The 13,583-nt window shown below is 40.7% G+C and overlaps 1 protein-coding gene across 10 annotated transcripts in view; it reads left to right on the top strand.

The window, feature by feature from the left end:
• ncor2 (nuclear receptor corepressor 2) overlaps nucleotides 1-13,583 on the top strand; it is an 88,627-nt gene that overhangs the window by 5,711 nt on the left and 69,333 nt on the right. For all 10 annotated transcript variants that reach the window (XM_047341161.1, XM_035165625.2, XM_035165628.2 and 7 more), the window contains exon 2: nucleotides 12,727-12,925. In XM_047341161.1, coding sequence (XP_047197117.1) covers nucleotides 12,818-12,925 — 108 coding nt within the window. In that variant the 5' untranslated portion in view covers nucleotides 12,727-12,817. The remainder of the gene's footprint in view (nucleotides 1-12,726; nucleotides 12,926-13,583) is intronic.

Raw genomic sequence — 13,583 nt, 5'->3', positions numbered from 1 at the left:
ACATTGCGTAGTTATCTCAAGTACACCTGCAACTCTAAAATGTTAAAAGTATAATCTCTCTTCTTATATTGTTATTATCTGTGTCTTCTTTAAGCATTCACATTTTGTCTTGTGGCCCTGGGGTTTCTAGCAATATTTAGACTATTCTATTAGACTAATAATAATAATAACTAGTGGTGCACCGATGTATCGGCCGTATATCGGTAGCGGCCGATATTCGCCTCGTTTACTGCTATCGGCGTATCGGTAATAAACTTGACTTTCACCGATAACATTGGCCGATATTCATTGGTATGTTTTCTGCAGCCTGCCAATCTGGCATCCAGATTATGGTACACACCAAGAAGGCCACATGCAAGTAATAAACAAATATCGGTATCGGCTAGATTGTTGTTTTAAATATCGGTATCGGCCAAGAATTTCCATATCGGTGCATCCCTAATAATAACCTTTATATATTGGTACTATCACCATTGACAACTCTGTGGTAACCCGACAGTCAACTCATTGACATCAGGACAGCAGAAAGTCTACACATCTTCCACCGCAGTCTAAAGACACATCTCTTCTGACTACGCCTTGGTTAAGAAGATGATGTCTAATAACCATCGTCTACTCTGGTGTTTATATTTAAAAACAAACAAAAAAATAAAGTTTTGTTGCACTTACATGTAGCTCGTGTAGATTGGCTGTTTGAAGCTATGGGTTTGTACCCCCATGGTTGAATGCACTTATTGTAAGTCGCTTTGGTTAAATGTATCAGCTAAATGATAGTTAATGTCATAACCTTATTTGTAAGGCACCGTTCAGAGCAAGACTACTCTATTAGACTGTGAACGACTTGCCTGTGATTGGCTGCACTGATACCTGATTGTGTCAGTGAAGTTGTCAACTGTGTTGAGAAGTTCCCACAAATGTTTCTCATTTAGTTTTGATTTTACCTTCTGTCCAGTTGATCCCTAACTAGCTCCAATGGGTTTAAAATGCCCATACTGTGCTTTTTAGTTTTTTGCCTTTACTGTGTCACGAGTCCTTCCCATCTTGATTACCTGACCAAACCATAATATAAACATGAATTTGTCAGTGCTCTCATTGTGTTAACATTTGTAGTGTGTTGAATATGTGTTAGAACTTTAGCGAACCTTTGGAGACACCTAGGCTCTGTCTGGTTAACACATGGTGTGTGTGTGTGTGTGTGTGTGTGTGTGTGTGTGTGTGTGTGTGTGTGTGTGTGTGTGTGTGTGTGTGTGTGTGTGTGTGTGTGTGTGTGTGTGTGTGTGTGTGTGTGTGTGTGTGTGTGTGTGTGTGTGTGTGTGTGTGTGTCAGTATCTTATGTAGTGCACGGCCGATGCATGGTTTTTGGGGCACATTGGATTTCCTGTTAGACTCAGCTGTGACATGTTCTGTGCTACAAACAGTGCGGAGAGTTTTGCAATGGAGTCTAACGTTGTGATGAAACGGTTCTAGAATCCCCCCCCCAAATATCTTTTTCTGCATTATATTCTGTATAAAAATGTTGGTAGATTAAAATCAGTGGACTAATAAGGCATTTAAGCTTCCAAATTTACTTTTTTATATTTATTTATAAAACTACGGTTGTATTTCGTCTTTCATATTTCAGTTTTTAAATATACTATTCGAATTGACTAAAAATAAATGTTTAAAGTCAATAATTATTCTTAGGCTTTTTCTATTTAGATTTTCTCTTGACATGAAAAGAAGTTGCTGTTAAAAAGAGTCACCCATATTTAAAAATACTAAAAGAGAGGCAAACAGCGGATTAGCAGAGATTAAAAAATGGCTCTGTGGTAAGTGAATCACTTGACTCCATTACGCAACACAGATGACAGCATGTTACAGGACATTGCTCTTGTTTGTGTGTAGGCTAGAGCTGTGGGCAGCATTTAGGGAAATCTGGCAGTTTGAGACAGTCGGCATTGGCTGATGTCTGCGCTCACGAGGCCAGCACTGCACACACATCTGCAGACATTTACTTTTTTATACTTTCAGTTTTTCTCTGTGTTCAAGTGAATAATATATCAGTATCAAATTGATTTTCATCTGTAAAAAACAACAACATAATACTGGCATTATATATCAGCCATCAGCTGCCCAGCTCTGAATATCAACTGAGGCCCAGGCTATTGAAGAAGCCATATCTGTTGACCACTGGTGGAATTTTATTTTCTCATATTAGCCTCTGCTTTGTGTGAGGAATGTGTGTTAGTTTTTGTTAGATTCTGGAAAGCATGTTGGGCCGCCAAGGGCACACACCTCGAGCTCGATGATCTAACTGTGAAAATACGAATGGAGTGATATGTGACAGTGAAAGGTATAAAGGCCTACCTAGAAAGTAATTACAGGTTATGGTGTGCGTATGTGGAAGGATTGAACTCCTGCCTTGACATGTGGTCTGGATCCATGACAGCGCAGTTTTGAACAAATTAGTAATTTGAATACATCACAACACGGAGATGCTGCTGTGACGTATGCTCAGTGTTTTCAGATGTTAGGAGGTTTTTCCTCCACTGAACTTTTTCTCGTTTTCTTTTGTCTATAATTCAAAACCTTGTGTATCAAATCTATGTGGGATGTTTTGTTTGTCATGTTGTCTGTAAATAACACAGGCATGTATGGCCATTAGTATTTGGCAGTGCTCACACACACACACTTGAACCCTCTCATGCATTAATGGAAGCTCTGTGAGGCTGCTGTCATGAGGGGCAAACAGAGGCTCTCGGGTTGCATGCTGCCATACAGAAGCACATTTCAAAGCTTGTGAATAATTAAGTAGCAGTGAGGAGGAAGTAGGTCAGCTCTGCAGACAAGTGTACTTCTCGGTTTTATGTCCTCCTCCTCCTCAGGATGGAGAGCTGAATGTCAGGTGGACTTTAAGAGCAGAGCCAGCTGAGAATAAAGAAGGATTCGTAAGGCGACACCTCATACATCAAGGCGATGTTGTCACACTGTCTTAAAACGAGGCATGTTTTTTGAAGTGCCATCTATGTGGCTCTACTGAGAATAAATGTGTGCATCAATAATTAAAACATTATTGTAGCTATCATTACTTGATCAGTGATCTATTATTCCTTAATCATGTATATTTTCTGACATTTTTGGGGGCAACTATTATCAGAGTGAATTCAATTAAAACAAATGGTTTTATACAATCTTCCAACCAGGCGGAGCTAATGTGTTGTTAGATGCCTGAATAAATATTATAAATTTTCTGATTCATTGACTCAATTTGATTTGTGCTTCACTACAACACCAAGGTTTTCATTGTATGTTTTCTACAAAATTAAGCCTAGCATCTCTAATGCATTAGTGTAGCATCTAAATAGTAGAGTTGGATACAAAAATATTTTCTGGTTAATTATCTGAATGATCAAATATTGATTCTTTAAATGCCATGGTCAGTCTGAACTGTCTGCGGTGACTTTTTTGTGCGTGTTGTTAGTAGTTTAGTTAGGGGAAAATGCAAAGTTCCTACAATGTGCACAAAAAGATTAGCTGACGCTGGCTATCCCATAGCCAATAGTACGAGATGGACAGAATTATGATCTGAGCTCTGTTTGTGTTTGCTGAGACGATATCCCTCACTCCAAGGTCTGACTGGCTACAGAAGTCAACTGAATAATGTGGATTCTAAATCTACAGCTTCCTGCCGGTATCAGGCTGGTGTGCTGCCACCACAAACAGTGCAGATGAGTTAGCAAGCAGGTTTTCAGTGTCTGCTCTTTCTCGGCTCAGAGTGATCATTTAAGACATAACAGTGTCAGTACATACAGTAGTTAAAGCATCTCCTACGGATGGGAGATTTTTGTAGTTGCATGGGACAGCATGTCATTTAAAAAAAGCATAATCAGGGCTCCAGACTGTGACCATTTAGTCTCATTTTGCTGCAATTTTTGGAGACAGTGGGACTCAATTTTATATCTAGGTGCACCAGTGCAACTTGCAAATATGGCCCCTGTTTTTTGTTACAATTATCAATGTGAGCAAAACATTTTGTGTGTGTGCTCCCAGACTCCTTAGACTGGAAGCGAGGTGGAGTCCATACACACACACATACAGGCACGGGGGCCCCGCCCCGCCCCCTCTCACTCACGCCGCTGCTTCATGATCAGAGCAGAAGCAGCAGTTGGTTTGTACCGTGCTGGAGTTTCCTGTGTCTTCCCTCCACACTCCTGATGACCTGCACTCACTTGAACTAATAAACACCAACACGCATCACACGTTATTAGGACCTGATTAGTACACAAGGTTTACTTAGTGTTTAAATAGCTCCAGAGTTTATGAGGCTGCATTTAAACATCATGAAAAATGAGTCGTCAACATTTTGTGCACGCCCAGTACAACATGAGACGTGACGAGAACAGGCAGGACTCATTCATGATCCGACACCATTGATTAATAACTAAATACACGATCGTAAGTTTGTCATCCAAATCATAACCATCCCGCCCTGTTTACAGAGCTAGTTACATATACCCTGTGCCAAATGTTTAATATTTATTCAAAAGCAATTCTTGTTAACAGAGCCAGAAAGTCGATTATATTTATTGTTTTGGTTGTGTGAGTGGGATATATTGATGATATTCTAATAATTTTAATTTAATTCAAATGTCAGACTGAATATTTTTAAGAATTGAGAGTTCATTGCTCTTTGAAAGGGTGTCATGACAGGCCTACCATAATATTTTCAATAATGCACCAAGTTAGGTTGCCTTGCACAGTTTACAGCTTTAGTTTTTTTTTGTTTCTTTCACATCCAAGCAAAATTGGTATTGTAGACTGACATATCCCTAACTGAATCGATATTGAATCAAATCGAAACCTTGTGAATCATAATCAAATCGATTTGGGAAATCAGTGGTGAAACCCAGCCCTAATCAGCATTTACCTTAAGTAACAAAAATAACTGTGCAAAATAGCGAATTTCAGAATAACATATGACATGATTCTCAGCACAGAAGAGAATTCAATCTGATGTCAGAGGGTCCCTGCATGTGGACACAGTTGAGGACCTGATTAGAACCAGTCTTGAGGGAACTAGCTTGTAGGAGGTTGATGCCAACGGATTAGATTTTGGTGCATTGAGGTCAAAGGTCAAGGTCAGAATGACCTCATGTTACTGTGTTTCAGTTGTCAAAGGTAATGGTAACAGTGACTTTTATATTGAAAAAAAGTATGTATAAATATGTACGTAGAAACTACTGGTTGGTGGAGGCATACAACCGGTAATTCTAGTTTGGTTGAAAATACATACATGATTTGTCAGCTGAAAGTTGACTAACTATTATGGTGTATTCATGTGCAAACACTTTGGGGAACCAATGCATTTGAACATTTGCCTTGGCCTATGTCGGTGTGGTTTCATTGGGTCCTAAGAAAAGAATACACAAATACTGTTCTGTGCTTTCACTGTGTGGTTTGATAAATTTGTATGTGGGTGTCTCCCAGAGGAATCATTCATAGGTAGAGACCTGGGGCCTCATTTATACAACAGTGCGTAGGATTTATACCAAAAGTGTACGTGTGCACAAAGGCCGAAAATGGCTTTCACAAATAATTATTCCGATTTATATAATGGTGCGCTCACACACTTGTAGGCAATGTTCCCTTTATAAATCACCCTCCACCTCTAAACGTGTGTACGTGAACCTGCCTCAAAGTCCGCCCTCCCTTTAAAGCACATAATGATTATTAAATTATCCTGCTGACAAATCAGTGTTTATGGTGAATCATGGCCTCAAGCATTGAAAAGAAGAAGCACAACTTTCTCTGTCTATCTCTCACATCGAGGTGTTTGTTAGGGAGGTGGTGGTGAAGAAAGACAGATTGTGTGGTGGTCACAGCAGCGATGTCATTAATATAAGATTCAATTCACCTTCTCACGTCTGCATCAACACTTTCCCGTCTCCCAAATGTTCGTAAGCATGGATTAGAGTTTGCGTAAAAGTGTGCACATTCTCTCGTCAACATTTGCGTGAGAAGTGGCGTATGCACAAAATGAGGTCTGATAGATGCGTACACTACAATTATAAATGAGGCCCCTGGTCCTGAAGTTGGGATATATCATTACCTCTATATTGGTGAACTATAATTGAAGTTACCTAAACAACTACTGATGGTTATAATTAATCCATCAGAGTAATGATGTAACATGTGTATCCGTGGTGTTGGCATGTTTGTGTGAACAGAGAGAGTAGGTTCTGTATCCCTCAGTGTGTTCTGGTGAAGTGCCTGTGCCTCCATGGTTACAGGGAGTCGAAGTTGGCTGAGGCAGTGTGTGTGAAAGCCCCGGTTCCATGCCGGCCAGCAGGGAGGGGGAGGGTAGAGCATTAAGTAATTTCACACAGTGTCGCTGAGGCGGCCGGCAGCAGGGGAACAGGCAGGAAATCCAATAGTTGCTCTGTTGTCCAGCATGGATACAGCTGGACGGCCACATCTGGAAGGACTGGCCCTGTGCATCTGTCTCCTCTCCACTGTTTGTCTCCTTTATGTCAGACATGCACTTTCACAGTCTGTGTGTGGGGAAATTACTGATGGTAGATACAATCTGTTTAAAATTGAAATATATGATTTGATTGTGCTCAACATTTAATTATTTTTAACATAAATTTATATTCTGTAGCCAATATTTTTCTCTTGGTTAGTTTTAATGGTGTGATGATAACAACAATGTAATGATACAACATGCATGTGTCCTGTCCTTTTTAATGTAGTTTTTTGGTATATTTTTATTATCAAAAGAATGCAGTTTGTTCTATCATTGCCAATATTGTTTTAAGTGAACCCTGGTTTGATAATAATTATATTCTTGGCCTCTACCCAGTTATACCACAGTCCTTTGTAACTGCAGAGCAGCTGACCCACATTAAACTCTGCTAACAGCTTACGTGTCCGGTCTCATGTTGTCATGCCTTTGTCGACCATCTGTGATGTGAAAATGCCCCATTTCCACAAATAACAAGAAATGTTATTAATCAGTTTTTAAATCCAATTCATAAAATCCCAAGCATTTAGGTTATGCTAAAAAAATGGTGAATCATGCTGCGAAAAAAGGAATCTTGTTTTGCTCCAGTGCATCATGACGATGCAAGTGCACATCCCTGGGGATTACTTTGTACTGTGAACTGTGAATTTCTGCTGTTTACCTTAAAATTGCTGCAATGGAAGATGAAATAGTTGCTGTTGAGATACTTTTTTAGAGCTATAAAATCCAGAATTACAAATCACTGTGTTGTGTTTTGGCATTTAATTCAGCTTTTAGTCTCTTACATTCATTCCTTGATCTAGACATCCTGCATCGTATTTCATTGTCTAACTGGTATATGAAGCAACAACTCTACAAGCACCCCCCAGGGGCTCTTTTCTGCTAGACATAGTTTTAATTGCTAATAGTATTTTAAACACATATGGGGGCCTATATGTTTGATTCTGAAGTTTTTAAATGGTGAGCCATGTCTGACACTGCTACAGGCAAAGGTAATTTTGCCATTGTTCACTTCCTAATGCTGCCTCCATTTTCAGTTTTTACAATCACCTCTATTGTTTTTACTGTCGTTAAAATGATGGAAAGTGTTGTTCCGTCAGTTTCAAAATGAAATCTTAGACAGGCTGTGGTTAAGGGACATGATTGTACCTCTTCCTCTCAGACAAATTACAGCTGTGTCAAAGTTGAATGCGTGTTCACACTTTTCTCACAGCATCTTCCGTTGCTGATTTTGTTTTTTATTGTGGCCACAGAGTTCCTGTATGAAAGTTGAGCGGGGGTATGGTGAGATGTGTTGGGATGTTTTTCCCCCGTTTGGCACTAACAGCAATACTTAGGCCACCTGCCTGTCAGGAGCTGCACAAAGGCAATAATTCTATCACCTGCTGCTTTTTATGGCCGATCTCTTGTCACTTACCATTTGAATTTACTTCCCTGTCTGAACCTATTCTCTGTCTTTCTTATTTGTTCTTTAATGGTTGCAGAAATTTACCAGTTTGGATTCCAAGAGATTCCTCTGATAATAATAAATCACGTTTGACTGGCAAGATGAGGTTTGTTACGTTACATGGTGTTGTTGCATACTTGTTTTTTCCTGGCTGTTGTACTGTGATTTTCTTCTGTTATTTAGCTCTGTTTTGGTTAGTTTAGTTCCTACTGTGCTGTTATTAACACAGACGAAGAGGAATGTATTATTAGTTTTAAGACTGAGTTTCTGAAAGCAGTCAAGAAAAACATTATTCGGCGTCTAAAGGAAAATGCAACCCAGAAACTGGCTTCACTAACTGGCTTTGCATGGTACCCTGGATAATAGCAGTGTTATAGGGAGCCCCACTGATAGTTTTGATAAAAAAATGAGTGAGGTCACTTGGAAAAGGCTTAAGTGTTTCCATGGTGTCTGCCTTGAGGCGGATTGAACTTGTTTCTGCACCCTGACCCTCGAAAAGCTCTTGGGGCCCCAATACTGAGGCGTCAGTGGATTAAGTGCGAGAACTTTGTTTCCTTGTTAAGAAGTTTGGGTGGATAGGAAGAGAGGCTAAGTGTGAGAGTAGAGCAATCCGTTACTGCAGATGAGGGTTGAAACCAATGCAGAAGCTCCTCAAGAATTCATAGTAAGGCTGCTTAAAGATTAAATAAACATTGATCGAAAAAGGCCTCTGGTTCCCGTATAAAATTGTGAAGTTGTTACATTAATTTTACAAGATGTTGGGGTACAAATAGCAAGTGACTTTGTGTGTGTATCTTAACATTTTAACTGGACCACCCACGCTGTAAGTAAATATTTGAAAATCAGTTTGAAAGCAAGTGCTTGCATGCGAGAATAGTGTTAGGGAGCACTTCGGTGTTGAGGGTGAGTGAGTGAAAGAGTAAGCTAGCGAGAGCCTGCTTGTCCGGGGCCCTTCGGTAATGAGGCTCCAGGCAGATAAATCCTTATGAGACCTGACAGGGTGCCACATTCCTAGGCTGAGAGTCCCAGCAGCCCCCCTCCCCTGAGCACAAGTCTCCAGGGCACTGCTTTATAGACTTCTGATGTTGTTCCCAGACCAAGCTTTATGCCCATTACAGTGCACTCATCTGCCTTTTCACAACAGCTCCATGCCTTTGAATGTAGCCACCATCTATTTTGGCCGTCATAGTAATTGCAGGAGTCTTTTGCTTGACAGCTCAATTCTGTAATGTGTTTTTTCCCAGTGTAAAAATACTGGCAAAATATTCTATGGACATACAGTTTACAGTGCATTATTGCTGTTACAGTGATTGATCACACGCGTTCTATCAAGGTCAAAGACATGCTATTAAGGCTCTTATCAGAAAATATGTTACAAGCTGTTGATTCTCTCATTCTCCTTACCAAGTCAGACCAGACAGGGATCTGATTAACTGTTTATGTCAGTGGAATTAAACTGTTGTTTGAAGTCAGCCTCCTGCTCTCCTTGGCAGGCTGGACGCCGTCTGTGTTCTCCGTGCTAGTATTTCCATAGCCATTCCTAAAATGGAGAGGGAGGGCGGGGGTGGGTGGGGGATAAGAGGATGAAATGTTGGCTTGCACCTCTGAAGGCTGAGGCCCACTCTACTCTATGGAGAAGACGAAAGCAAAAGAGGGGAGAAAGGAAAGCACGCTAGAGTGAGGTGACTGAGTTCATTCGCAGTGTTGGCAGCGAGCCATTGACTTGCCTGTGGGTGTCTGTAGCCGTGCCAGTGCATGTGTTGAGCCTCTCGTCTGGAAGCCCCCATTCGCCTCAGAGTTTATGTCAAAGCTCGCTCATTGTGTTGGCCCTCTCATCTTGATTCAGGTTTTTTGTCCTCGGCAGATCTTGTGACTGAGTTCAGATTTGTTTTCCTCCTTCTCAGGGGAATCTCTGCGGACTGGACTGTCATCAAAGAGATGCGTCCGCATGGGATGGCTTATCTCACCCTCTTTGTCTCGCTGGCCTCTTTTTTTTCTGCCCTTTGTCGAGCATATTTGTATTCCGTGTCAATATCGTGACTTTTTCCTCATCTAGTATTTCACCAGCTTTTGAGACCTACTCAAGGACTTCAGCACTCCCCTTTGTGTGCTGTGTTTATCCAGGTTTGTCTGACCAAAAAATGAGCACTACTGCACCAGTTTCTTGAAAATATTGAAAGCCACAGTTTTTTCACAAAGGCAAAGAGTCTAGTTGCTGTGAGACTTTGAGCAGTGTTTTCCTGCCCAGTGGCCTCTCTGAGCCCATGTTTACAAAGCTCCTCTGTTCCTTAAAAGCAGAGCCATGTTCAGCCTTTCATAACAGAGCCCTTTGCGTAACTGAAATCAAGTGACACTTTGTTTGTGACAGTCGAGCAGCAAAGAACAGGAGCAGGAAGATAGTGCCTGTTTTTGTTCAGAAGAAGAAGATGGAGACTGGCACCATAAGTTAGCCTGTGCCAACGATTTAGGCACATGCTATAAAAAGTGCTTGTTTATTAGTGGTTGCAGAGGTTTTTACTCAGAAGCTCCAAGTCTAGGCTGGGAAACTTTTTAAATGTTACTAAGAGGCCATCAGTGGAGATAGTTGACCCAGCTTGTAAGCCAATGTTACACAGCTTAAAGATCACCATTGTCTTAGAGTTTGACCAAAGAAATATTTTTTAGGTTTAAATTATTATTGATTGTGTAACAAAATCAAACATGCCCTCGGGGGATATCATCTTAATAATCATTTTACCAAATGAACAGTATCAAAGAAACAGTTTTTACACATTATAATCACCAGCAGTTATTCATGTGTTCATCTAAATGTCCCTTATTTGGAAAACAGATTGAACTATTTTGTGTCAAATCTCATTCATAGTCATCTAGATATAAAATGTGTGTATAAATTCGGCTCAGTGGTGGTGGCTTTTCCATTCAATTACCAAAATCGCAGTACACTCAGAGCACTTTGCTGCCCTGTCAAGATTTCGTTCAGTGCCATGTCGAGAGTCCGTATTTCTGCCCCCATGCCTCTTGTGTGCCTCACACATTGCTGAAACATGAGCTGTGGGAGAAAGGCGTCATTAGTCAGTGGCTCATAGAAATGGCAGGAGTCCTAATTTCTCTGTTGGCAGGAGTCACAGGGACACATATCATGAGTATTAGTCCAGCCACTACTACTATCACAGGCTTTTTGGACTGCCTGACAGTAGTACAGTAATAGTACAGAGCTGAATATTTATTTTTGTCTGGACTTTGAAAGTCATATTTTTATTCCCATTGAGGTTTGAGGCTGGGAAATATTTGGTTTAAAGTATCAGAATATTTTTTATATTGATCAATATCAAAATAAAGTTCAAGGGTCATATTTACTCACGGATTGAATCGTACCTAAGTTACATAGAGGTTTGTTATTGTTCAATACTTTACTTTAACTAGATACTCCACATTGACTTATGCACTGGTGGTATTGGTACTGGCAGTTGTGAGACAGTAGTGACTGCTGCATGAGTTTAGGCTAATGTGCATTTGAGACTGCAAATTGAACTGGCTGGTGTCATTTCAAATAAAAAGGTTTTTTTATGTTTCATCGGCACAGTCTTTATGCATATTTTACAACAGATCACTCTATCTATCCAGCTGTAAAAATCCACAATATTTTGAAATTGTTTCCAAAAATTGTTTTGGCCTTTATACGCGTCACTTATGAAATCATATTTTCATAGCCTAATACAGTGATTGTATTAGATGAGGGTTGAACCTAATAAAGAACAGATTTTGTTACATTGTTACATTTATTGTAAATGACTCGCTTTGTGTGAACCAGTGCTGATTGATTTGCTCATTAGCAAAACTGTTAAATTGGGTGACATCTGCATTTGTCTAATATGGTCTGTAGTTGTCTATTTTATGGAAGATGGGACGTGTTGGAAGGCTGTGTAAGGTTTACAAACTTTGATTGTGTTACTTAACTTGATTGGTAATTGGATGTCAGTCAAAATCGCCCAAATGAAGAAAAATATTGCCATAGTGTTTTTTGACAAGAGATTAATGAACAAGCATAATAAAATATTGATAATAATGAAGATGAAAGATGATTTTCTATCCTCACATATTATTATATCACAAAGCCTTACCTCAGTTATGTTTTGTATGTGTGCTGTAATCTAAAGTAATAGGATATTAAAGAATACAAATCTGCTGAGGGTTTATAAGGGAATGCTACAGCTCAGTGCGTGTCTCTTTTTGCTTACCTTGTTATTCTTGATCAATATATGACACGCTTCTTGGAGACGAGGACACTCTACAAGCATCATGTCATCTGGAATTAAAGTGAGTGCCTGACTCAAGGCCTACATCTCTATCTGTCATTGAGTTATTTATGTTGCCTCTAAAGCCCCATTAAACTCTTGAGTATTTTTGGTTTACCAGCTAGCTGCTTGATTTGGCTGGTCTCTGTCTGTGAGCCCTCAGTGTGAGGACAGTGGGCCATTCAGTAAGTAGAGAAGGAGGGGCTCAGTCTAGCAGGTGCAGGCGCTCTTTACTCCTTTACTAGGAGCTGTGGAGGGGGGAGCAGCTGTGGTCAGGAGGTGATGACATTCTGATATCCGGAGCAGACAGACACACACTTTCATCTCACACTACTCTGGAAGTTTTGGCTGTAAAACATCGAATTGTTTCTGAGGAAAAGTTACGCCTATTTTGGAATGTGTTATGCATTGTTTTACTCAGGTTTGAAGGTGCACAGGTTCAATATAATGTTGCTCATGGCTTGTTGTTTTTTTCTCCACAGGTTTTAGGCTAAAAGAAGCAGCCGATAATGCAGGACATTTGCTCTCTAGCCACACCCACTTCCTGCTTGTAGAGGAAGCGGCTGTGCCAAGATGTCCTCTCATTCCCAGTCTGTGCCGCCAGGCCGGAGGGCTGGACTGGACACACGGCACCTCCCCAACCCTGCCTCTCTACCACTGCAGCTGCAACGGGCACACACGGTAAGGGGCCTGGCACATGATGCGTTTATTGGCACCACCTGTGGCGCCTCAACATTTTATAGATTTTACTGTAGTTGCTGCTTGATAGATATTTAGTAAACATGGTATTACCCTGAACCGTTGGAGAGGGTCTGACCCCAGGGGCCCCTACTGGTGTTTTTTTCCAACAGAAACATTCCCAGGTTACAATGTAGTGCACACAGAACCCTCATTAGATGCTTGAGTTGAAAGTTCATGTTGTCATCATGGAGTCACCTTGAGGCTTTTCCATTCTTTCCACCCACATCTCCTAATTATCAAGATTATGTTCGTCTATGTATTGCGGACAAAGCTGCCTGTGCTTCAAAGAAGAGGCCTCAAGGTGATGCAGTAGTTCTCTGACCTTTAGTGATTTGTTTTTGGTTCTTGTATGGCGGGAAAATGTAAGGCTTACCCCCCAAAGGATCCCCACAGCTGCACATGTAGTTAATCCTACCCCTCCTTCTTGTCATCACATTGAGGAGGAGATGAGGGTTGACGGGCTGTGTCCCACAAACCCCCCGGTCGACAGAGGTGCAAGTTTACAGTAACTGTATGTGTTACCCCAGAGAAATGAGAGAAGGAAAGAAAATGACTGGATATTACAGAGGAAACAACCTGGGCAATGTAGGACTTTTAT

Source organism: Hippoglossus stenolepis, chromosome 9 (genome assembly GCF_022539355.2).
Source record: "Hippoglossus stenolepis isolate QCI-W04-F060 chromosome 9, HSTE1.2, whole genome shotgun sequence".
Classification (NCBI taxonomy): domain Eukaryota; kingdom Metazoa; phylum Chordata; class Actinopteri; order Pleuronectiformes; family Pleuronectidae; genus Hippoglossus; species Hippoglossus stenolepis.
Note: the sequence above shows the minus strand (reverse complement) of the source record. Positions and strands in the feature narration are given on the sequence as shown.